The sequence below is a fragment of the Cricetulus griseus genome, chromosome 4, assembly GCF_003668045.3.
Source record: "Cricetulus griseus strain 17A/GY chromosome 4, alternate assembly CriGri-PICRH-1.0, whole genome shotgun sequence".
Taxonomy (NCBI): domain Eukaryota; kingdom Metazoa; phylum Chordata; class Mammalia; order Rodentia; family Cricetidae; genus Cricetulus; species Cricetulus griseus.
Genome location: NC_048597.1, coordinates 225714363 through 225741450, shown reverse-complemented (window position 1 = coordinate 225741450; position 27088 = coordinate 225714363). Strand labels below are relative to the sequence as shown.

The 27088-nt window shown below is 46.6% G+C and overlaps 1 protein-coding gene across 1 annotated transcript in view; it reads right to left on the bottom strand.

The window, feature by feature from the left end:
• Nucleotides 1-27088, bottom strand: part of Itga9 (integrin subunit alpha 9) — a 295174-nt gene that overhangs the window by 233517 nt on the left and 34569 nt on the right. The window contains exons 5-9 of the mRNA XM_027415345.2: nucleotides 17249-17316; nucleotides 11039-11168; nucleotides 8184-8269; nucleotides 5680-5748; nucleotides 741-878 (exon numbers count right to left, since the gene is read on the bottom strand). Of these exons, the coding sequence (XP_027271146.1) occupies nucleotides 741-878; nucleotides 5680-5748; nucleotides 8184-8269; nucleotides 11039-11168; nucleotides 17249-17316 (491 nt within the window). The remainder of the gene's footprint in view (nucleotides 1-740; nucleotides 879-5679; nucleotides 5749-8183; nucleotides 8270-11038; nucleotides 11169-17248; nucleotides 17317-27088) is intronic.

Here is a 27088-nt window from a genome sequence, read left to right as displayed (position 1 = left end):
CTCCGCCTTTCTTCCGAAGGTCCCACCCACCCCCTCCTCCAGCTGCAGAGGGAGGAGGCACCTTTGCACCTGTCTCTCCCCTTTATGACTTTTGAAGAATAAGGGACACGGTGCTTACCGCCTTTGGCCAGTTTATCAGCTGCTACCCAGCACCTGCTCCACGCTGAACAGGTAAGGGTCCTGCTACCTCACCACTCAACCTACATGAGTCTTTCTGTTGGCAGCTCTGGCCCCGTCCAATTCACCTTCCACTCAATTCCTACTCCTTCCTCAAGATTTCTCGAAGACATCCTGTCCCTGTCTCCCTAGAAAGATGCATATAAACTCTGAGAGGTGAGACCAAGACAGCTTGCTGAGGTCAAATCCCAGCCTCTCTACTTTTTAGCTGTGAGATTTGAGACAACTGAGTTAACTTTTCTGAGCCTTGGTTTATTTCATCTGAGAAATGGAGACCCTTACTACAACGTGTATCTCACACCAACATCACTTTGAGAAAGCAGGAAAATCCACACACAGCACCCCATAGCCATTACGCTGCTCCCTGGGTCCTGCACTGTAAACAGCTGCCCATTAATGGCTCATTAAGCCTTTGCATTCGGGACTCGGGTCTTCATCTCCTCTGGGTAGCACCATCCAATGCTCAATTTACTTCCAGTGGGATCCAGCGGGTGCTAGCCACGGTGACTGGACAGATGTCCCTCCCCAATACCCATCTCCTCATTGTCCCATTTTGTACTCACATTTCCTTTGCTGAGGTAGACAGTAACCTGCCCTTCATCTCTGACCTCAGAAAACATGGGGGCCCCCACGAGCAGGTCAGAGAGGCCGTCCATGTTCAGATCAACTGCACACAAGGAGGAGCCGAAGTAAGAGCCCATCTGCAACCAAGTCCAATCATAACAACGTGTTCAGAGGCTGTCCTTAAACACCACGGCCCTTGCTTCATCAGCCCATGTCCCCAGCCCCTCAGAAGCTTTGTCAGCTGAGCAAAGAGTGACATACCCAACTCCTGTGGACTTTCCATCAATAAGAGACCAAAGCTAGTCATCTTATAGACCCCTTTCCTAGAGCCCTGTCAGGGGCAAGTAAAGGGACAGTCCCCAACAGTGAGACACTGTGTTTATGTATGTGCTCCATATACCAGACATTTGACAAGGCATAGTAAGTAGGACTATGACGTCTCACAACACAGGCATGGAGGAAAGTACTGCACGGGTACATAGCCCCTCCAGCCTTACACAGGGTAAGAGATGGATTTTTAGTCCCATAAACACAAAAGGCATGAGCCGACAAAAGAACATGTAATTCATGTTCTATGATGTTTGATGGATAGGGAACCAGGGCAGGTTTATAGTGGATCTTCTTGAATCAGTGTGTAATCAGTACCTGTTACTTTATTATTCTCTCTCTCTCTCTCTCTCTCTCTCTCTCTCTCTCTCTCTCTCTCTCTCGTGTGTCGTGTGTGCCGTGTGTGTGTGTGTGTGTGTGTGTGTGTGTGTGTCATGTGTGTGGTGTGTAGTGTGTGTTCACGCACATGCCTGTTCATGTGAGTGCAGGCACACATACATGTACATGTACACAGGTATGAGGTCCATATGCACATCTCACCTCCCCAGTGCTGAGGTCACAAGAGCATGCCACCACTCTCTGTTTTTTGGGGGTGCACTCCAAGGATCCAAGGATAACATTCAGGTCCTCATACTCATACAAGACTCTGTAGCCAAGCCTGCTGCTCGCCCCAGTACCTGTTTGTTATTTTATATCCACCATCTCAAATCCAAAGACCAAAGATCCAGTCTTTTGCCTGGATGGAGCAGCTCAAGCGTGCTTTCAGGTGATGTCTGGGTTGTAAAATAAAAGCTAGCAGCAGCTCAAGCGTGCTTTCAGGTGGTGTCTGGGTTGTCAGTTGCTAAGTCGTGCAAGTGAGTGGTGTAGCAACCTGGAGCCCACGGGCACAGCTGAAGCAGCAGCCCCACCCAGCCTGGCTAGCATCACCAGGAGAGCTGCCCCCAGCACATCAACCTTTCCATTTCCAAGAGACTGCCTAAATTGTGACTTTCAGTACCTATTTCAAATGCTGACAACAGGTTCATTATTTTTTAAGGCCAGTTGCTGTGGGATTGTTGGCCCAGGGCTGTAATCCCAGCTACTTAGAAGGTGAGGTAAGAGTTCCCCAAGTTCAAGGCCAGCCTGGCAAGCTTTGCAAGACCCTCCCTCTAAAGTAAAAGTAGGGTCTGAGAGATGGCTCAGTGGTTAAGAACATACCCTGTTCTTGCAGAGGTCCTGAGTTCTGCTACCTGCACCCACACTCAGCAGCAACTAGCTGCCTCCAGATCCAGCTCCAGGGGCATGTGACATCAATGGCTCACATGGGTATTGCACTCATGTGCACATACCCACACACGTACACATAGTTTAAGATTATAGAAATAGATCCTTAAGTAAAAGTTACAAAAGAGCTAAGGATATATAGCTTAATAGTAAGAGAGCTTTGCCTAGAAAATAAGAGGTCCTAGGCTGATATCCAGTTCTGTGATAAATAAGTAAATAAGAATAATGTGCTTGCCCTAAGCATGCAAGCTGTGCCTGCCCTAGAGGGCTGCAGGTTTGAAACTGCTTTCAAATGGAAGGGCCGGGAATTCTCACTTGTTTGTGAGAACTGTTGGCAGCTGACCTCAGGGAGTATGAAAGAGGTAGTGAGAGCTACAAACTACTTCCTTCAGTAAATACTAGCCCTGGAGGACTTGGGAACACTGCTTAGAAACCTTGCAAGACCACAAGAGCAGAGCCAACAGCTCTTCTCTTGAGCTGAGCCCCAGGGGCCGATGGGCTTAACCCCAGCAGGCTATTAGCTTGGTGTCTTCATGGGTGTTTAACCAAAAATCCTTCAGTTTTTTTAAATGCAGACATTTCACCCACTGAGGTGAGTCGATGACATTTCGACATGGCAAGGACATGCTTTGGACCCAGAGCTACAATCCTTGGCAGCTCACAGTGTGTCTGTATTCACATCCGAACCACAAACAGCAATGACCTTGTGCTTACAGTTGTAAGGTGTCAACTCAATAAGGAGAAGGCTACTGTTCTATTTTTTTGTTTTTGGCTGTGGTGTTGTTGCTGGTTTTCTTTCTTCCTGAAAGGGAGCCAGGGTACCAGACAATTTGAACCGGAGTGGAGCCAAAGAAAAGCAGAAGTAAATATGTGACTTTCTAGTTGGAACCTTCTGTTGTCTATGGAGCCTGCACAAAAGGGCAAAAGCAAGAGACATCCTTTGGAAGCCCAGGGGGTCATGTCCTCTCTCTATAAGATAATGGAGAAGTCAGAGAGCTGAGAATATCTTCTAGCAGTAAGCAAAGGCCTGTGTCAAGGTCGGATGGATGATTGTGAGCATAATGGTAGCTGGAGACACTGAGAGGAGACAGGGAAGGCCACAGCAGGGTGTAGATGGTTTAGGAGTAACTACAGAGCAGGGCAATGGCTCTGCAGAGAGGAACCCTAAAGAAATGCTGGGGTCCCTGGAGATGACTCAGACAGGAAGGTACAGGCTTTGCAAGCATGAGGACCCGAGTCTGAGCATCTACAATCCTGGTGCTGAGGAAGCAGAGACGGGTGTATCCCTGGAGCTCACAGCCCAACCAGCCACCCGAGGGCCTCTCTCAGAAATAAGGTAGAGAGAGTGACTGAGGTAGACACCAGACATCAGCCCCTGGCCTCCACGTGCACACATACGTATGCAATATATCAGCAATGCACATACATGTGCATACCCACATGACCACACACACACACACACACACACACACACACACCCCACATATGGAAGGAAGGGAGGGAGGCTGGGAGAATTAGGAAGATGGCTGTGGAGCTGGGGTAAGGCACCTTGGCCCTGCAGTCTCTGCATGCAAGAACCCAACTCACCCTATCACAATGAGGCCACTCAAGCAGACACGTGTCTGTCCTAGAGCTCAATGCACTGATCCCTCAGTCAGCTCAGACGAGTGTTCTCAGAGCTGTGTGATCCCCTATAACAGCATTGACTCCCAAATCATCCCAGACCTGACTACCTTCCACACAGTTGGTCATGGAAGCCCCTCTCCAGACCTAGGGGCTTTTGGCAGAGAAGAGAAGCTACAGGAAGACTGATAGGCACAGACTGATGATAGACAGACACTCAGGAAACAGCAGGGGCGGGGTCCAGCTCTACAAGCATTGTGAAAGAATGTTCACACTTTCACATGTAGACACATTATCCTCAAAGGACACAACCACCCATTTACCATATGGCAGCCACCCCTACTTGTTTGGGGCTCTCTATATTTTATATATCACAAATAGTGCATAGCTATTTCTTTTCTAACCTTAGAGTTGCTTAGAAAACTCGTTTTGCAAATTTTTCACTGCTACTTTCTGATACTAATGTTTTGGGGGTTTGGGAAATGTTAAAATAACACATGCCAATACACTTCCAAGAGCTAGAGGCAGAGCCAAGTTTGTGGGTGCATTTTTTTTTCATGTAAAGGTTATGATCGTTATATACTGAGTGTACATATAAAGGTTGTTAAAATTGCAACCATAGGGAAAAAAATAACAACTATATATAAGTGGGATTGTTTTGGAATTCTGAACACCATTCACTGTTGGAACAACATGGAATGTTTCTAGGCTGGTGTGTAGCAAGAACAACCCACAGCAGGAATGAAGTGGGCACCAGGGGAAGTGGAGCCAGGAAGGAACAATTGTTGTTTGCCCCTTGTCTTGGGGAAACTGTGGGCAAAGCCTCCTGGCAGCTCTTTCCCACATTCCATGTATCCTAAGCTTTGTTCTAGAGCCCACTAAGGCCTCCAACAGCCTCCATGATCCCCCAATCCTCCTAGCCCACTGAGCCACCAAGCTCAGCCACACCTTCCTGCTTGATCTAAGCCACAAAAACACAGGCAGGAGAGGGAAGCCCAGGGAAAGGGTGTGACTGAGTCACTGAACCATTCTACTGGAAACTTTCAGGAAACAGGGAGGGAGGTGTGGTAGGGTGTGATACAACCCTTTTCCGAGACAGCCTTCAGAAATGGCTTTGTGGTTCCTTGTTTCTCAACCTTCTAAGAACACTGAGGTACAAAGTCATTACCTGAAATAAATAATTACACACACACACACACACACACACACACACACACACACACACACACACACACACACACTTGTGGCATTTTAAGGAACTTTATAATTTTGTGCTAGTCTGCATGCATGGCTACCCTGTGGTACACACAGCCTGTTAGATGTGGGTTGAACATCCCTGGACATGAGCTAAGGTGAGTTTCATTTGAATTTTCTTTATGTGATAGTGGTTCTCCTGGCAATGACAGTCAGGGGTCAAGGACATGGGAAGAGGAGGAAGCGTCAGGCAGATGAGACAGGGACAATGATCAGTACCTGATCTTTCTGGACTGGATTTGTGTGTGCATGAGAAGCTAGAGGAAGGCAAAAGTAAAGGGAAAGAAAGGCAGAGAGACAGCGTACATCATTTGGGTGCCAGCACCTGGACTGTGATACCTTCTGAAACAAACCTGCAGCTTAGCCCTGTACAAACTCATCGGCTACATGTCTCCTCGGGTGCATGAGCCCTCAGGTTGTACACACCCTCGAAGGAAACTGACCCCCTCTTGAACTACATCAAGGACTCACCTTTTTTCCTGATGCCTGGAAAATCTTTACTAGGGTCCCTGATCTTCGGTCAGCTCTGAATATATAAACCTGTGGAAGGAAAACAAAACAAGCCCGGTCAGGACAGAAGCACTGACTACAGGCTCTCATCGTTGTCTGCCCATGGTCTCTCACAGGTGTGTGTACACTGGCTGATGACAATAAGGGTGCCAACAGAGCTCTCAGCAACTCTGCAAAGAGTGTCAGTCCTGGGGTGGACAGGAGCTCCTCAGCTCCTGAACAAAACATGCACAACAGGGCCTGGAAGGACTGCCCAATTGGAACTGAGTAGGCTTTCTCTTGAACTCCTTCAGTCCTGGGAGTTAGAGCTTCAATGAAGTCACAACCTAAGACAAAGTGGTGGAGGTGAGCACGGGAGAGAAGCTCTCCAACATGATCCCACACAGTAGTTAGAACGATGGAATCTGTGTGGATAATCACCATCTTCATCTTCATCATCTATGGGGAAACACGCACTAAAATGTTAAATAAATCCCTTCATGGTGCAATTTTGTGAGAGCCCTTAGCACTATGAATTCATTGATGTCTGATTGTTTTTTCTTTTTAAAAGAGATTTAATGATTTTATTTTATGTATAACAGTGTTTTGCCAACATGCATGTATGTGCACCATATGCATGCCTGGTGTCCACAGAGATCAGAAGAGGGCATTTGACCCCCTGGAACTGGAGTTACAGACAGCTGGGAGCCACCATGTGGGTGCTGGGAACAACTCTGGTCCTCTGCAAGAGTAACAAGTGCTCTTAACTGCTGAACCATCTCTCTAGACCCTCATCATTACATCTTCAAAAATTATTTCAGTGGTCCCTCTCCCTCCCCTCGTGTGTGTGTGGGCTGTGTGTGTGTGTGTGTGTGTGTGTGTGTGTTGTGAAGAGTCCAGAAGAGGGCATCAGATCTCCAACTGCAGCTGGAATTGCAGTTGCCTGTGAGCTTCTCGATGTGGGTGCTAGGACCTACGAGTCCTCTACAAAGGCAGCAAGCACTCTTAATCACCAAGCTGTCTCTCCAGGCCCTCTCATTACACGTCATGCAAAGCTGAGCCCATGAGAACCAGGGCAGAGGGCCCTGTCCTAGGCTAAGGAACAGCCGTGTTGGTGTGAAGGCCTTGGTGTTCTCACACCAGGAGTGAAAGCACCCAAATCACAAAGGTCACAATGGAGAAGTCTGGAGGCTCTGCTTCCTCCCCAGACGGCCCCATCGCCACTGGGGTTTTTTCTTCCACTATGTAGAGGAATTCATGTGACTCAGAGAGAGCTGGTTCTGGACATGAGCTATCAGAGTTCAACTCTGCCTCTGAGCCCTGAGTTACTTGGTTTCGTTTCCTAAGGACCTCTTTCTACCACAGCATCACACTTCTGAAACCCGAGCAGCACTGCTGCCTGCTGCCCAAGATGATCCAGAGACATGACCTCATGAGCATGTCTCAGCCAAGCCCCATCAGCTGATGGCTTCTGAGCTGACTTCTCCGCTGATGGTGCTCATTAAGCAGGCCATGGGGTCCAGAACTCAGGGTTCCACTTCGCTGGACCACAGGAAATATGGTCAGACACCAACACTGGTCTACCCTTGGGACTATGGGCCCAGCATTTACAGCACTGTTCAGCTTTTCCCAACACTGTAGTCTGAATGAGAAGTGTCCCCTATAGGGTTACGTGTGTGAACACCTGGTTCCCTGCTGGTGTCGCTGTTTGGGAGGGTTGGAAGGAGGAGCCTCTTGGAAGGTCAGTGGGGGCAGGCATTGAGGTTAATTTTCTGCTTTTGGGGTGTGCATGCTTCCTCCCTGCCGCCATGCCTTCTGCATCGTGATGGCATCTATCTCCTCAGACTCTAAGCCATAATAAATTCTCCTCTCTCAAAATGGCTTCTTGACAGGCATTTAGTCACAGTGATGAGGAGAAATGAGTACAGCCAGAAAGATAAATCTGGTTCTCCTGAGCGGGGTGGCCTGTGCTTTGGGGTATCCCCTACCTTCTTATCAGCTATGACAGAGAAAGCCAGATCTACGCATTCCCAGGCTAGCCCTGGTTATACTAGTCTTGAAAACACCATGGAGGTTTTTGTTTTTTCTGAAACATTGGGAAACATGAAAATCAGGCACTACGAAGCTCTCAAGACATCGAAGATGAGATCTGATTCCATCAGGTCAGAGTTGCTTGGGAAGGCAGAGGTATTTGAGTTTGGACAGCACTGGATGCTCTTCCTCTCGAGGGTACCAGGATATCAAGGGTAGTCTTTAAAATTGCACACAGAGTCAGCTGCAAGCACTCTAAGATTTCGAGGCTAACTCTCCCAATGTGACCAGGAGGAGACACTCAGAGAGAGGAGAGGGCTCACCATCAGTCCCCAGTTACTCATCAGCCTACTGGGAAAGTGTTCAAGACAAAGCAAACTGGAAAGGCCTCTACAGGGCAGCGTGTCCCTCCTCTGCCTGGTACTACGTTGTGCCTGGGCTTTTCTCCTCCTCACCTTTCCGATGCCTTCATCCTGTGGGGCGCCTCCTACCACGTCAGTGATGGATGGATGAGAGAAGTGGCCAGCGGTCACCGCATAGCCTGAACGGGATGGGTAGAAATCAAAGACACACTTGAGAAAGAAGGTCAGCTAAAGAAAAAAATATGCAGCAGAAAACAAACAAACAAACCAAAAAAACAAAACAAAACAAAACAAAAAAAACCATTCCCTGGGTAGGCATTCTATACAGACAGTATGCTCTAGCTATTATTGGGACATAAACCCTTCTCAAAGACAAATGACAGTTGTCAATCTTTTCATAGTAAATAACTTGTGTCATAAAAATGCATGCTCACAGGGACACTGAGAGGAGAGTACCTTCTGATTGTCCCCTTTGGAACAAGTAGGGTGCTAAATACTCTGTGTATTTCTTACTTTGGGGAAACACAATTCTAATGACACAATCCACACACAAAAGCACACAACTTCATGAATGAGAATACACATCCTTATAGTGCAACCCCATCCAGGTCAGGAAAATGAACAAAGGGCTAGGGGTTCATTTCAATGGTAGAGTGCTTGCTTGGTATACATAGGGCCCTGGGTTCAATTCCTAATATTGCAAAATATTTCAATATTCTTCTTTTGCATACAGACAATACATGGTTAGCTAACCATGCTCAAGATTACCAAGCAAGATTCTAAGACCATCTGCATGAGTTTGGAGTATCTGTGGTTAGCAACTACGTAATAATATCCTTTTTAAGAGAAGTGAGAGATACCGGTGGTGGATGGATGCATGGACGGGTGAGCAGATGGTCAGTCGAAGAATCTGGGTTTGAAAGGAACTCAGAAACAATGGGGAGATGGTCACCTGAGTTTGATTTAAATGTCTCCTGCCTTCCGCATGCCTAGCTGGCAGGCTGAAATCACAGCTTGGCCAGTAGAAAGAGTGCATGTTGCTGTGTGTCTCTCAAGCTTTCCCATAGCATCCAAACCCTGATGCTGTGATGATTATATGTTGACTTGTGATACATGGCAGCTGTGATCGCTTGAGCATGGCTATCTCATTTTCCCAGTGGTTGATGCCGCTCAGCCTGAAGGCTCACATTAGACTGCTATGAGTGACTCCCACCCTCCACTACTCCACACTAATCCCTGAAGCAGACAAGGGCCTCTGGTTTGGTCACAGAGAGGAACCACAGGTCCTGTAGTTCTCAGGACCTGTCCTCAAACCATAGTAGCTGTGACTCTCTTGTGCCTTCCCTTAAATCCCTGACTCAGAGTTGAGTCCCTTATAGTCACTGAACATACAACGCCCTGGGAATGAGAGGCAGAGATCTCACCTCATGGTGGTTGCAGCTTAGTGGGAGGCTCAGTACCAGAGGCAAGTGTTGTCTCGGCAGCACACACCCTGGGGCTGGGGGCTTCAGCATTCAGACCCCGCATCAGAAAACGTGGGTTTATAATGGACTTGCTACCTTTAAGATATGTGACTTCGGCAAGTTACATAGCGTCTGCACAGCTCCTCACCTATGAACTATAGCCGGCAGTGACAATGCCTGCCTTATAAGGTGGTGCAGAAACACCTCAAAGCACGGAAAGTGCTGCCGGGTCTGTGCTAGTCAGAAAAACAGTCAAGCTGGGAATGGCAAACATGCATGCGCGCGCGCACATGTGTGTGTGTGTGTGTGTGTGTGTGTGTATGCGTGCGCACGCACACACACACACACACACACACACACACACACACACACACACACACACACACGCTCCTTACATCTGCCTAGCAAGGTGTTTCCAGGGAGTTCTCTATCTAAAAGGGGGGTTATAAGTGTCCCTTGGCTTAATTCATATACAGCATGCATGAAGGACATTATTTTATCATTATCAATCTTTGTAAATTTAGTTTAATTTTCAATCCACTTAAGGCCTGGGCTGAACAAAAAAGAATTGGTACTGTTACACAAGCAAAGGCGCCCATCTCTGTGTGTGTTCCTTTGTTCTTAGTTTTTTGAGACAAGGTCTTGCTAAATTGCCCAAACTGACCTCAAATTTGTGATTCTCCTGCCTCAGCCGGAGCGATAGGATTACAAGCATGGGCTACCATGCCCAGCTTATCTCTATTCTTAAATAAGATGGCCTTCTATCGGTACTCTCTCCCTCCTTCCTTCTCTTCATTCATTTCCTTCCTCCCACCCCCCTTTTTTTGAAACAGCATCTCACCATGTAGTCTAGAACAGCCTCAAATATCCTTGATTGCATAGACTTCCTGCTGAAGCTGTGGCCTCCAGAGTAACAAGAACTATGGATACACACTGCTGTACCCAGCCCAGGATCATTTTTCCCTGGTTGCTGCTTAGTTAAATTATGCCTATATTCTTTCTAGCCAATTAAAAGAACTGAAAAAATAAATAAGAGAAATTTCCAGAGCCTTTGAGGAAAGCCTAGCATCATGGTGCTCGAGCTTGTGAAATTCTGATTCTTACTGTTTGTACTTGTGAGCAGGAAGCAGACACACCATTCAAAATGATCTCTAGGGAAAGCCACGTTCAACCACATTCATTTTGTATCTGGCCGTCTGACTATGATTGGCTCCTAAAGCAAGGCAAGGAAACGGTTGGTCCCCTGAAGGCTCCCCGATCAGAATTTAACAAAACCATCCAGTTTTGATGGGGTTTCTTCTTTTGACCTCTCTACCACCCATGTATGCAACTAGATATTAAGAAACTCTAAAGTGTAATTAATTAGATTAATGGGTACAAAAACCATCTGCTTCTTTCTATCAATAAGGCAAGGATGCATGAGCCTGTGGTGACAGTCATCACACACAGTCCTCCTTGTCACCCACAGACTCCCCAGCTACTCACCCAGGTAGGTATACCGCCTGTTCATAATCACGTCATCATTCAGTTTAAAGTATGTGTTGTCCGTCAGATTCAGCACCTTTACCGTCCCAGCCCAATAAAATGAGCCTGGGGCACCCATGACCACCAGTTCCTAGGGGAAAAAAATCCAAAAGGAGACAGAGAAGGTTAGGTGGCACATTCCAAGTCACAGGCATGACAAAGGAGAGTTGAGAATTGAGTTTACAATGTCTCTCTATGGCAATGTGTATGGTACCAGGTCCTGGGCAAGCTGGAGTCTACCATGTAGCTAGGATTTTCAGGTTTTAAAGATGAGATTACTAAACAAGGGGAGAGAATGAGTGACAGACTAAGCCCCTGTTTTGGCCATCAATGAGGCTGCATGAACATACACACACACACACACACACACACACACACACACACACACACACACACCAGTTTCACCCTAAGATAAAACATGGAATGGTGAACAAATGATACTGTTACTAAGTCATGTGACTCCAGGGAACAGTGTTCAAGTGAAGGCAGGGACACCAATCCTGGCATGGTGGTATGTTCCTATAATTACCCAGCACCTGAGAGATGGAGGCTGGAGGATCATGAGTTCAGGACAGGCCTTGACTACATAGTGAGTTCAAAGCTAACTTCAGTTAGTTAGATGCTATCTCAATAAAAATATTGGCCAGTTAAATGGCTCTGTTGGTAAAGGGGGTTTTGCAAAAGCCAGACCACCCAAGCTCCACCCCTAAAAGCCAAGGTGGAAAGAGAACTGATTCCTGTTGTCCTCTGACCACCAGACATGTACTATGGCAGGGATACCTGCACACACACACAAACACACACACACACACCAGACATGTACTATGGCAGCATACCTGCATACACACACACACACACACACACACACACACACAAATGCAGGCTCACACATGTGGTTATACATCCATCAAGTATGTGCATAATGATAAATAATTTTTTTTCCAAAACAGGGTTTCTCTGTGGCTTTGGAGGCTGTCCTGGAACTAGCTCTTGTAGACCAGGATGGTCTCGAACTCACAGAGATCCACCTGCCTCTGCCTCCTGAGTACTGGGATTAAAGGCGTGCACCATCACCGCCTGGCAAATAAATAAAATTTTAAATATGGAAAGAAGGCCCTAGGGGTGTGAGAGCACAAAGAAGAATGATGGAGGGAAAAAAAAAAACAACAAAAGCAATTTCACTAAGGAAAAAAAAAAAACAACAAAATCTAATTCTTTTGTAGGTCAATATTTTAAAAAAAAAATACAACATGCACACCTGGTGCACACACATGTATGCAGACAAGCACTCAAGTAAGTCTTTAAAAAAGAAAATAGCTATATGAAATAAAATAAAAATACAGGCACTGAGAGGCAGTCTCAGGGACACTTGAGTTTTTATTGAGATTATAAAGTTTTGAATGACATATCTGTAATGGCTACAGGGGCACAGACCAGGCGTCTGGGTCCCCATGTGTTTACTGTCCCTTCTTCCATTGGGCCACAGCACTATGGGAAGCCTTCTTCTCTTCTCTCCATCCCGTCCTTTCTTCCTTTCTGAGACAGATCACTTCCACAGTCACAGGAGTGTGCAATGCACACTCACTCACCTATCCACTCTTTCTCCTCACACTGGTATGAGAACAGTGCTAGTTCTCAAATAGTGTTTCAAAGACAAAACATGAGTTCATTAGAGGAGAGAGATTCTTTTCCTGGCCTCGAGCTTAAAAAGGAATTTGTAATCAATGCCCGAACACAAAGGGCACTGAAGAGCATGAGTGATGCCCCCAGGACCAGTCCTGTACACAGTGTAAAATTCTCTTTGCCTACAACTTGTTCTGAGCCAAGGCTCTGAGAAACAGCAGGACATTGCAAAGGCTCTGCAGGGCCTGGTGAGGGACACACTGTTTGCCTGTGATTTGGATTCATCCAGAAGAAAAACTGAGTAGATAGTTAATATCTCCTGTTTACCTCTCAAGTGTCACGAAGTATATAAACACAGTCATCTCGTTTCTTAAAAGCCTTAAAAGATGGCTGGAGACCTAGCGGGTTTGTAAAGTGCTGGCCACAGAAGTATAAGGACCTGAGTTAATCCCCAACACCCACATAAAAATCCAGGCATGGTGGCATATACCTAGAATGCCAGCACTGGGGAGGATGAGACAGTCAGCTGCCTGGGGTTCACTGGTCATCCAGCTTAATCAGCAAACTGTAGGTTCATTGAGAGATCCTGACTAAAAAAATAAGATGAATGTCTCCTGAGGAACAGTACATGAAGCTGACTTTTGGTATCCATAGACGCATGTACACATGTGTATACATAAGAGCATGCAGTCATCACACGGTCTATCTCATCTCGTCCAAAGCTGTGGCCCTCCTGGCTGTACTCCAGGCAGACACTGCTTTTTGGGAAGACCTCGTATTTGGTTTTTTCTATTCACTGTGAGTAGTGGCTGAGTCCTTTTCGGTGTTATTCACAAATGTCAGAAAAATGTGATCAGCTCTAAGTTCTTTGTCAGTCGGGGAACAGCCAATGCCAATGCTGCACACAAACACACACAAAGTAAAAGACACAGGTGATGAAATCCAATTCCTCAATCAACAGTGTGGGTCTTTTCCCAAGATACCACTAAGGTGTGAGGTCATCTGGATGAGCCTGAAAGAGGCTGTTGTCCGCTTTTGTCTGCCTGCCACCAGGCAGCACACCATCCACTGTTAAATCTGAGTGGAGAAATGTCACCTAACATTTCCACAGTGGGCTGGCCCTTCCTTGCCTCATCTAGAAGCTTGGAGGATGCCCCCTCTGGTATTCTAGTCTACAAAAATGGCTAACGTTGTCCTTATCCTCAAGGACACAGGGCATCCATAACTGGGAGAGGGTTGATGACCTCAGGGTCTTTGACCCACGGGTCAAGCAGACATCTCCAGTGGGAACAGTCTGGCCCGACATGGCCATGTCCTGCAAGCTATAGCTCACAGCAGGGGCAGAGTGCAGAGGTCAGCAAGAGGGCAGGGGAAGGGAATGGGGCCTGCCTGACCCTTTCAAATATATTTCCTGTTCAGTTGCAGACAGCTAAATTTCCAGAAAAGAGGGAGATGGAGAGTTCAAAGACCCGCTGTTTACAGGGGCCCAAAGCCTGGGAACCAAAGCTGAGGTTGAGGCATAGGCAAGCCAGGAGACAACCTCTGGAGTTGGAAAACTATATGGCAGAAAGAAGGCCCTCCCCTCCAGAGCCGTCCTACCTCTCCTGTGCTCTGGACACTCTGTCCCCACTTACCAGAAGAACCTAGGGGGTAAATGACCAGGCACTGAGGTTATCTCGGGCTCTGAGTCCCTATTCTCTCTTCCTCCTGGTCACCCTTAGCTTGCACTGCTGCCTGGGCCTCTCCCACCTGGGCCTCTCATCCATGGCCCTGCACTCACTGCCCTCTGCCTTCCTGTCTAATGCTCTAATGCTTCACTCTCTCCAACTTACCAGATGATGGGGTCAAAAAGATACGCCTTCCCCCACCTTCTCCCTATCTCTCTCCACCTCCCTCTACCTCTCCCCCAGTTCCCTGTCAAAGGCTCAATGAATTCCAATTTCTGCCATGAATCGACTTTCTCTTCTATCCTTAAGGGGAAATCTCTCCACACCGCCCATGCTGAGTCACTCAACACCTAACTCTGCATGTGGGCAGTGTGTGCCCAAGAATATTCTAGAAGCAGCCCTCTGAGTAGCCCAGTACCTCATCCATGTGACTGAAAACACAATACACCAAAGTTTAATTGCTGAATGCCTTTGGATGTGCTGTGTGTTTCGAGCGCTAGAGCACAGGGCCTTCTGTCGTACTCTGGTACAATGTCACAGTGAGAATGTGACGAGTCCCACTGTAACCATGGCTTTTCAAGAGGAGGTTGGGAAGTGGATGAGGACCGAGAGGCCAGAGGGCCCAGGAGGCTGTGGACAGCACGGAGTTTAGATTTCATTCAAAGCAGATGGGGAGACACTGGCTGTCTGAACAAGGAGAACCATGGTGCCCTTGGCTGTCTGCAGATAGCGGTTCTGAGGCACTCCAGATGGGAGGCCAAGCTGGGGAAATGGAGACAAGGGTTCTTCAGTGGGGAGGGAGAATGCAGAGAGAGCCTGTCTCAGTGATGGGCTGTAGACTGGCGGGATGGTAGAGAGAGGGGCAGGAGGGGACTCTCATTTTAACTTCAACAGCTACAACAAATGGTGGTGCCAATCCCAGGACCCAGCATGGCACTCTATGTAGACCAGACAGGTCCATCCTTTTGACATCCCTACAGAACTTGGTACCCATGTCTGCAAATGTGATAAATAAATTTGCAAAAGTAAATTTTACATTTAAATGCATTTGTATTTTGTGTTGGGCCAAATCCATGGAGATCCTGGGCCACACTGAACATCACTGCTGTAGGAATCAGGCAAAGGGTGCTGGTGTGAATGGGCGTGGCCAGCCGGAGGCAGGGCTGGAGGCAAAGGAGCACCTGGTGTTTACTAGTTTGAGAGTGCAGCTTTTCTTTGTTGCCTCTGGACTAGCTTCTATATTACAAACTGTTTCCTCTTTGGCTGTAGATAGGTCTCTGAGAACAGGACAGTTCCACTCCTGACTCAGAGCTGCTCTTTAGAAAAAAAGCCATGGGACCAGAGAATGCTCTTTCTTGTCCCTCAGTGTTGTGCGTGCTTGTCCAGGAGGGAAAGGCACCCAGTCCTGAGAGTCAGGCTCTGGGAAGTGAGGAGTCAGGGCCTCTGTCTTCCATTGTAACAGGAGGCCATGGGGTCAGAATGTCAGGATTAGCTTTGCAAAATCCCTCAGGCTACTGGGCAGAGGACATATGGTACCACTCAACAAAGGACCACAGCTGGAGTGAAAAAGAAAAAAAAAAACTACACAAGAGTGACAGCTACATGCCACTGTGAATTCATTAAACACTGATCTGTAGGCTTAACATGGTTAAATGGAAGAATTTATATTATGTATATTTGACCATGATTTAAAAGGGGGGCAAGGCTAGAAAGATGACTCAGCAGTTAAGAGTGCTTGTGGCTCTTCCATAGACCTCAGATCAGTTCCCAGCACCCATGTCAGACAGCTCACAACCAATGGTGACTCCAGCTCCGGAGAATCTGACGCCCTCTTCTGGCCTCCCTGGACACTGCACTAACAAGCACATACACTCACACATATACACATAATTTATAAAATCTTGTTTTTTAAAAATTAAGGATCATGGGAGACAATTTGGGGCCAGTGAGCCAGCAAGTGGTGCTGGTGGCTTTTCTAGAAGCATCGTGACCATCACCAGGTAAGGTGATAGATGACACAAAAGAACAGTCATGTGATGTGGTACGTGTTCTAGGGGCTACACGGGATTTAGATGAGCTTGGATTGGAAAGGCACTTTTGATCTTTGACCTGAACAAGTGCATGTATGATACTGCTGTTTGCAAAACCAAGAGTGGAATGGCATATGGCTGGCTGTCACAAGAATATCGAAACTTACAGAAGATGAGCATTAAATAAGAGGAGATCCCTGGGGACCACAATGGTTCAGCATGTAAAGATACTTGGCCCAAAGCTTGACAACCTGAGTTTGATCCTGGAACACACATGGTGGAAGGAGAGAACCAACTCCTCAAAGTTGCTCTCTGACCTCCACACATGAGCCATGGGATGTTCACCCATACACATATGCACATATAAAATAATGTATTTTTAATAGAGTAAACAGTAACTAAAAGTGTCTTAGCCATCAAAAATCACCCTGTTCCTGTCACTTGGGCACATTCCAGAGTAGAAGCCTTCAGAATTCCAGGGGTGGAAAGGCTGGTGTGTGTAAAACTGAGTCTCTCTGCTAAGGAGATGGAAGTGACGTGAAGTTGGCACCCAGGTGACTGACATATCTTCAAATCAGCTCCTTCCACAGATCTCAGACCAAGCCAACTCTGTAGACGTCTCCCCCATCCCCAAGCCAGCCCAGCCCCCCCCCCACCCGAGTGGTCCTGGCTCAGCTGGTACCCTTCATTAGGCTTAAAGTCCCCTGGGAGAAATACCAGAATCTACTCACTCGGAGCTCAACTGCCCAGGACACCAGAAATCCCATCTCCAGGGGCCACCCAACCATAAAATAGAAAGGACAAAACACCAAGAAGGGAAGAGAAATAAATGCCATGGGGCTGACACCCACCTCAGTGAAGAAGCCTGCCATCCCGGCCTGGCAGGAGCCATGTTCCTCACCATACTTCTTCTTATACTCTGGAGGAAGGGAGAGAAAAGCAGACCACAGCCCTGTCAGTGTGTGCCAATCATGTGCAGATCTGACCACTTCTCCCACGCCTCTGTGCGCTGGGCCCAAGGATGCCATCCAGGAGGAGGGAGGGAGGCACAGGAAGGAAGTCAGGAATCCACCAGACCTCAAAACCCCAGGCTCAGAAGCATCAGGTGGCCAGGCTGCTGAGTGCCTCATGGATCACCCCCCTTCATGAGCACAAAGAGGAGTGACAGACACAGTCATTAGCCAGGAGGCTGTCGACAATTACTCCATTGACTTCAGAGAGGACTAAGGTCCCTAGAGGGCCCAGGGAGCTAAAAATGATTAGAAAATGGAATACTTGGTACATTCCCATGTGGAGTCCCCTGGAAGGAGGTCAGCCCTCCCAGAGTCATTCGTTATAGCCCCTGGCAACCTGCTTTCTCCTGGGTAAGCCCTCCACCTGTGGGCTGAGGTAGAGGGGACTGGCCCCAGCATGTGGGTCACACTCTCGAGGTGTGTGTGTAGCTAGTGTGTGCGAACATCTCATCTGCCTTGTGTGGAAGAAACACCTGGAACTCCTGGGGCCAAAACTGAGCCAAGGCTGGGGAGTTAGCTGAATGGATAAAAACGCTTTCTATGTAAGCGTGAGGGCCTATGTTCAGTCCCCAGAAACCATTTTTTCAAAAAAGTAGAGCATGTGCACATATGTAATCCCAGTGCTGGGGAGGTGGACCCAGGAGGACCTGACTCTTGACGCCTGTTCAGTGGGATACAAGCCAGTGAGTGACCCTGTCTCAAAGCACAAAATGGATGACATATGAGGTTGACCTCTGCCTTCCACTGGAGGAATGCACACATGTGCACACACTAACACACATAAACAACAATTGAACCTGCGCCCATATGCATACCACACTTCCACTCAGCACAGGGGACATTTTTGTTGCTGTTTGTCTGTGATGCCATTCCGGAAGGGAGGGAAGCCACATGAGGATTTTCTAGCTGGCTCCAGGCTTTGCCTCTCTTCCTTCCCATTGTTCCATTGATTCTCCTGTCCCTAGAAACGTATCTCTCCATTCATGAACAACTAAGAAAACCCGTTCTCAGAGAGGCAAAATGACTCACCAAGGATCACCCAGCTACTTAACACGAATTCTTTACCCGCTGTAGTCTAATGAAGGTTTTACCAGAGGTCAACTGACTATCTGAAGTCATTTTAGGAGCAAAGAGTAAGAGGTGAAGGCAGGAGAGAGCCCTCAAGTTTCCCCAGTGATTTGGCAATAACGCTGCTGGAAGCTTTCAGGCTGGAGCTGCCCAGTTAATAACCTAGTGACCCCCTACACTGTCCCCAAGGCTCTTAGTGATTCTCTAGTATCATTAAAGGCAATGGAATTATTTTTTGAAGACACTAAATAAATAATATGAAGGAACAATGAAGTTATGATTGCAACAGGATGCTGCTTCCTGAAGCTCCAAGTGTGTGCTCTAGGTGGAGGGGAAAAAGACCCTGGGGAAATAAAGGGAGAAATCCAGTTTCCAACAGCACACCACAGAGCCTGTAACATTTTCCAGTAAGTGGCCATTAATCCAGGCTAAATTACAATGGAACGTTAATTGAGTTACTCCTGTCCCGTGAGGATAAAATCAGTTCCTCCCGCCTTGTCTAGTCATTATGAGGAAGACTCTCTGGCTGTCAAAACCAGCCCAAAATCTCACAGTGGGAGCTTAGTAGGGGATATGGACAAAGAAATAAATTCTCTATCAACTGCAGGACGCAGCCATGATGCAAAGTGAAAATATATCTTGCCTCAAATAGCACAATGTGGGACTAGAGAGATGGTTCAGAAGTTAACAACACTTGCTGCTCTTCCAGAGGACCTGAGTTCAATTCCCAGGACCCACTCTGGGCAACTTACAACTGCCTTAACTATAGCTCCGGGGGATTGCACATCCTCCTCTGGCACCTGCACACATGTCCCCAAGTACTCTCTTCTCTCTCTCTCTCTCTCTCTCTCTCTCTCTCTCTCTCTCTCTCTCTCTCAAATAGCACAATAACAAAAAATCAAAATGTTCAACTTAAGCAGTTAGTATAAAACCTAAGATGTCTGACAAATGGTTTTCATTTGCAGACTCTAAAGCTAAACAAGCCACTATAATTCTTGCATGTATGCATGTGTGTGCTCCTGTTTGGGTGCATGTTTACACACAGGTGCACATGAAAGAATGTGGAAGCCAGATGACAACCTGACACACTACTCTTCAAGAGCTATCCACCTTTGTTTTTTGAGTTGTGGCCCCTCACCAATTAGGCTAGGAGTCTCCACCTCCCCAGTGCTGAGATGACAAGCCCAAATTACCACAATCTGCTTTTTATGGTCATGCTTGCAGGCCAGGCACTTTATAGACCAAGAATCTCCCTGCAACTGTAACTCTAAAACATGAAACAATCAAGGAAACTCAGACTTTAAGAGTCCAAAGAAACCATCTTGCCTGACACGGTTCAGCCTTATAAATCTGACACAATAGCAATTGTGTGTGAATGTTACACGGTTCAAAGCACTCCAAGGCTCTTTATGGCTGGGACTCTAAAGACAGTTTGCAGAGAAACTTCACCATGCCTCCCTAGACCTTCCAAATTGTGAGAGTGCTCCCTATGTTGGGTGTTTATATCCTGGCACTATGCTGACCCCGCCCCCTGACCACTGGCAGGGTACGCACACCGGCATTCAGGCAGATACTTAGGCAGCTCAAAGGTCCCTGTGTTGCATGGCTACATTGTGTGTTACACAGCTGCCTAAGGACTCTGTATGCATGTGAAAGTTTTCCCTCCCACCTGTTCTCTCTATCCATTTCCACTCCCGGTCAGCCAACACCTACCCCTCCCTTCACGCCCTTTCCCAATAAACTCCACGTGGGTTTTGTTGAGTTTTGTGGTTTGTGTGTCATCACTGGAAGCTGCAGCAAAACAATAACACTGGGAACTGAGGTTTTTGAGATGGCTCCATCCTGGCCCAGGCTAATGTCCTACAGGGGAGAATTGTCACTGGCAATTCAGCCTCAGCTAGCAGGAAGTGCTGTTTGGAGTCCAGACACCATCTCTCCAAGATGGCACAGTCCTCTCTAGGGCTGAGGGCCTGGGACACACCGGCAATGGCTTAGACATTTCTAACCTTACCAGGTCTGGGCCTGCCTTCTCTGGAGGCTCCAGAGGGAGGATGAATGTGGAGGCCTTGCCTGCACCCCACCACTCAGAAATCCCTGCTAGGGGACAGAGACATCTCATCCTCCTGAAACCTCCATGACACTGCCATAAACTCTCTCACTGCCACACACACCTGGGGACAAGGGTAGCCTTTCCTCTTTCCTCTGAGGCCTCAGCTTCCATGTCATAGGAACCTACAACCTTCCAGAAGTCCCCTCAGCTTCTCTGCTCAGGTGGCCTTGCAGGCAAACATAAACGATACCAACACTTCCCATCATGAAGATGGTGAGCTTCTTAGCCTAAGTGTCCTCAGCACTAGTCAGCCTCTGCCCGACTACACTCGACTGTGCTGTTGCCTGGTCATGTTTAACCCAGGGAAACTGAAGCCACTAAACAAACAGGGCCTGAGCAAGAGGACCTGGAAGCTGGGTGGAGACCTCTCTGCTGCAGGCAGGTTTGATATACTTGGCTAGCACCACACACTTTAATTCATCAAGTCCTGGGCCCCTCCCTCCCAAGTGGCAGCATCTTCCTTGGTTTAGCAATTGCTTTCACAAACCCTGCCTAAACAGAAGGCAATTCCAAGAAGAAGAGCAACGCTGGCTTCAAACACCCAAGGTCTACCCTGGAGCTAGTGAATTGTAGTTGATGTTAGAAGGCTATGGAACTAGATGCTAAGGCGAGCACTTAGACCAACACACAACAATGGCGCACACACATTCTCCATAGGACGCTAGGGCGAGCACTTAGACCAACACACAACAATGGCGCACACACATATTCTCCATAGGACGCTAGGGCAAGCACTTAGACCAACACAGAACAATGGCGCACACACACATTCTCCATAGGACACTAGGGCAAGCACTTAGACCAACACAGAACAATGGCGCACACACACATTCTCCATAGGACGCTAGGGCGAGCACTTAGACCAACACAGAACAATGGCGCACACACATTCTCCATAGGATATCACTTCTAACTACACGTTGGAGAAAATATGATTTTCCAAAGCCAATTATTTCTTTTCGTTTTTTGTCTATATTAACTATACATCATGTGGGGTTTCATAAAGACAATTGCTTTGGGGTATATTGTGTACTTTGACATATTCATCTCTTCCCCATTTTCTTACATTAGTCTCTCTTTCTCCCAAACTAATCTCTTTCCTTCCTTCAGTTTCTCTTACACTCTCATGTATATAACTGTATGTGCATATGTGTGTATGTATTGTGTGTATACGTGTGTGTATGTGTGTATGTATGTATGTGTGTGTCATCAAGGAATGATGAATGCCTTAATAACTGAACATTAAAAATGACTTAGGAATCAATGCTTATAGGTATACAGGTGTGTTTGTAAAGAATTCTGGGACCTAGTTTTTGGCTGTGATTAAAAACACTGGCCTGAAACAGCTTGCAGAGGAAAGGGGTTTGTCATCTTACAGCTGACAGTCCATCACTGAGGGAGGCTGAGTCAGGGACACAAGACAGAACTGAAGCAGAGAGCATGGAGGAGCTTGCTTCTCCGAGCTCCTCCTGGCTTACTCAGGATCTGTCTTCTATAGCCCAGGACACCTGCCCAGGGATGACACTGCTCACAATGGACTGGACCCTTCTACATCCATCAGCAACCAAGAACATGCCCCAGACTTGTCCACAGGACAATCTGATAGATGCCATACCTCAGCTGAGATTCTTTCTTCCTAATTATGTTAGGCTTGTGCTAATTTGACAAAAACTAACTATGACAACCCACAAATAAGACAAAGTGAGCTGTTCGTCTTTAAAAGTCTGGCTTATTTCAGCCAGTTGATTATCTGTGGTTCCATCCATTTTGTGTTAAATGACAGAATTTCACTTTTTAGTCACCCAACTAATATATGTGTATATATACATGTGTGTGTAAATATAATAGTTGCATGTGCATATATATATATATATATATGAAGGTATATATGTATATAAAACTTTCTGTATGTATTCTTTTGATGGGCATCCAATCTTGGCTCTTTGAATAATACTACAATGAACATGGATATGCAGATGTCCCTGTGGAATGCTGACTTTGTGTATATAGCTAGGAATAAGATAGTTCTATTTTTTAGCTTTTGCAAAGTTAGTGCGCAGGCATGCATGTGTGTACAGATGTCCTTGTCCATGTATTCACATATGGAAGCCAAAGGTTTACTTTAGGTGTCATCTTCAATCACTTTCCACCTTTTTGACAAGATCTTTAAATGAACTCAGAGCTCATGGATGTGGCTAGCATGGCTGGCGAGTAAACCCCTGGCAGCTGCCTATCTCTGTCCCCGATCCCAGCACTGGGGTTATACACATGCACCCCACACCTGGTCTTTATGTGGGTACTTGGGATCTGAAGTCAGCCCCGGCTTGCACAGCAAGCACACTAACCACAGAGTCATCTCCTGCTCAAAATTAGTCTTCTTAATGCACTGATTTCAAATCATTTCCAGTCGTTCTTAACTCAGCTAGACAGTAAAGCATCAGGAGAAACAGCTTTCTAGCCTTAAATGATTTCCAAACATCACCGAGGAGTGACAAATCTTAGTACCTTAAATAAGACAGGAATTTAGGAGTCCACAATTATCAGTGAAAAGGCCTTTAGAGATAAAATGAGCATATACCTCCCCCTAAAAGGAAGAGACGACAAACCACCTTCCATTCTGAGGGACTTCCGTCTAAATGGGAAATAAAGAATAACACTATAAATAGCGAGCTTAGAGCGGAAGAGGGAAAAACCTATCTAAACAATTCCTGAGGAGGCTGTGACAAGCCCTGAAAGCTGACTGCGTATGGCAATTAAGAAGGGGATTTGAAGAGGAGAAAAGAGCTATCGGGAATAGTTAATAGTTTTGACTCTCTGCATTCACTGACTTTCCAGATCAGGGTGCCTTTGTTCACAGCCTAAAGCCTCACAGCTCATAGCCTCAGACAGCAGTGAAGGTGGGGCTGCTGACCCCCACCTTTTTCTGCCGCTTTTCACCTTGTTCTTCCAAGGGAAGCGTGGCCATCACAGACAATGGGGTGATTAAAGTATGGTACATGGCTACAATGGGAGATTATTCTGCCTTGAGATGCAAAGAAATTATTTTGATACTTTCTACTACACAGAATACACCCAGAGGCCACTGGGCTAAATGAAGTTAGTAAGTCACATATTGTGTACCTATTGGATGAGGAGTCCAGAGTAAGCAGACTCATGGGAAAGTGGGCTGGGGGTTGCCAAGGGCTGAGGAAGAAAGGGGTGGGGAATTAGGGTTGACTGGGGACAGTTTCAGATGGGAACCATGGGAGAGTTCTGGAGAGAGGTTTGGGGACAGTTGCCAAGTGTGAATGGGATTGAGGCATACTCCAAAAATGGTTACAGTGTTAATTGTTTTTAGATACTTTTGACAATAAAAATGACAAGGAAAGGAGCTGGAGAGATGGCTCAGCTGTTAATAGCAGGTTACTGACTGCTCGTGCAGGGGACTCCTTAGATTTCCAGTTCCGGGGCTCCAACGCCACCTTCTGGCCATGAGAAGCACCGCACTCATATGCACATACCTACCTACAGACACACATGCACACAATTAAAAATAAATACTTTTTAGCTACAAAAAATATAATTTTTAAACCCATTAGCAGCTGCTTTCACTCAGGATCTAGCAAGCAAGATTCTGCCTTCTCCCAGTTCAGAAGCATCAGCAAGAAGGCTGCATAATAACGTGTGTGTGTGTGTGTGTGTGTGTGTGTGTGTGTGTGTGTGTGTGTGTGTTCCATTGGTACACTTTGGGTTATAGTTCCTCCATCCAGGAAAAGCAGCCCTGGGCATGGGACAGTCACATTTCAGTGAGAGCTCCAGCTGAGAACTGAATGGAATTCAGTGTTGTGGCTGACGAGAACATACTCACGAAACAATCAGTGATGGGCTGCTAAACTATCAAAACTAAATGTGGCCAAGGCTGTCTGCCCTCGTAACTGCAGAGCTTGCCTCTAGATTGCATCTAGTATAAAAACAAAAACAAAATAGAACATGAAGTGGGATCTTAAAATCTGTAGTACAATGTCCTGGAAAGTCATCAACTTCATAGTGTAAAAATTGGAGATCTTTCCCTGTGACAGTTCAAGGTCCCTGCTGATCACAAAGAAACCAACATGCCAATGGAAAGAGGTCATCTGGTAAACCGATACTGCACTGAGAAGGCCAATGACTCACCCTGCTGCACTCAACATACCCTTAATAAGACCTTCATCAACTTCCCCGAACCTCTGTTTTCTCGTGACACATGCCTGCAGGATCCAGCATGGGTCCAAAGCCAGCCTCACTACACAGTGAGCTCCAGGGCAATCAGGGCTTACATGGCAGGACTCAGTCTCATAAAACCACAAGAAAGATGCTGGCCCCAAAATGATGTGATCATAATATGATCACAGATTCTATCCTATCCCAACTTCCAGCACCCGATAGGTATTTAATAATTAACAGATGAATACAGTCTGGGTGCTTCCCAGATAAATTCCTCAACACTCAGCCACACAGACTCACACTTTTAGGACAGACTCAGAAAATGGACACCTGTAATGTTAGAAGATGTAATTTAAACAGTCAACCTGTACAATGTGTAGAAACTTATTTGATATATAAAATCCATTTTCACCCCAAAAGTCTTGGCTCCAAGAAGAAACTTAGAATCCTTGAATCCCAGGCCCACTTTCAGAGACCTCTGACCTCCTTTCTGTGGGGCCCCTTTCCATTTCTCGTGTCGTGTGTGTGTGTGTGTGTGTGTGTGTGTGTGTGTGTGTGTGTGTGTGTGAAAATGCATATATGTGTGTGTGTGTGTGTGAAAATGCATATATGTGTGTGTACGCTCATACATGTGGAGGTAAGATGTCAACATCAGGGGTCATCTTCAGTCACCCTTCATCTAATTCTGAGACAGACCTCTCCCTGAACTTGAAGCTCTCCAGATGCCCTAGGTTGGCTGCCCAGTGAGCAGTGAGCCACCGGGGTCCTCCTGCCTGTGTTCCTTCGGAGTTGGGATACAAGTGTGCATTTTTTTTTTTGAGACAGGGTTTCTCTGTGTAGCTTTGGAGACCAGGCTGGCCTCGAACTCACAGAGATCTGCCTGCCTTTGCCTCCCGAGTGCTGGGATTAAAGGCGTGCGCCACCAACGCCACCAACGCCACCAATGCCTGGCTCACAAGTGTGCATTTTGAAACTAGTTTTTTTAAACACAGGTTTGAGGGGGTTGAGTAGGCTTCTCATGCCCATGCAGCAAGCACTTTACCAATGGAACCATCTCTCCAGCCCCAGGACCCTCTTCTTAACTGGACAAAATACAGAACATCCTCTTTGGAAAGCAGAAAGCCCTGTATAAAATTGGAGCTCATTATTTAATAAAAATGGATGGGGCTTCTTCTTGAATTTCTAAGTGGATGGGCTTATCCCTTTACAAGTCCTTCTAAAACAAAAGAAAACCCCACTCAACTGCTTTTGATTTGTAAATGGATCATGATTGATTTTTATCCCCTGTGGGGTCCTGGCCTTCAGCATTAAGAGAAGAAAAGCAAATGCCTTCACAATTGAATGCCTGGGTCTGGCTCTTTCGCTAGGAATGACCACTGCCATCAGAAATGCACATGAGAAGTAAAAAGGCCAGCTGCTCTGAGAACACACAGCACTGCAGAAGGCTTTAAAAATCAACTTTAAAGCACAATAAAATGTGATCAATTCAGACCCCTCCAAATTAAAACTTAAGAGCATTTACTCACAACATCAGACCCCTTACAGCAATCGGGGCAGAGAACTTAGCCAAGAGATTGCTCAAATGAGATCTTCAAAGCCAGTTAGGAAAATATACTCCAGGCATGGTGGCACAGGCCTGTAACTCCAACATCTGGGAGGTTGAGGCAGGAGGGCTGAGAATTCAGACCACAGTGAGGCTGGAATCCACCAACACTTACAGCACTAACACTTCAAGGCTCCTTAGGTCACTTTAACGGGATCCAGCTCTATTCCATGACTGCAAAGCTAATCAGAAAACTCTCATTTGTTGAGCTTGGAACTGTGTTAGGCACTCAAAACACCTCAAGTCCCTCATCAGGAGGTACCAATCTCCCCAATTTACAGGAGAGGACACAGAAACTTTACAAGTTTGTGCAAAGCTACCTAATTGGAAAGGAGGGACAGACACTTTTCAACCTGTGACTGTTTGGTAGCACCACATCTTGAAATACAGTTGGAACCACCATTTCTACCAACTATATATCTTTAAAACAAAATGAATTGTATCTGCTTGTTTAGTTATTCATTTATCTGTGCACATGCCACTGCATACATAGGGAGGTCAAAGGACAACTTATGGGAATCACTTCTCTCCTTCCACCATGTGGGGCCTGGTACTCAAACTCAGGTCGCCGGGTTTAGCAGCAAGCGTCTTTACCAGCTGAACATCTCCTTGGCCCTCTAACTGCACCTCAGACCAGTGAACGCTCTTTGCTAATTTTGCCAGGCTGCTCTCAAGTCACCCCAGACTCATGAGGTTTTTTCCCATCACAATAAAA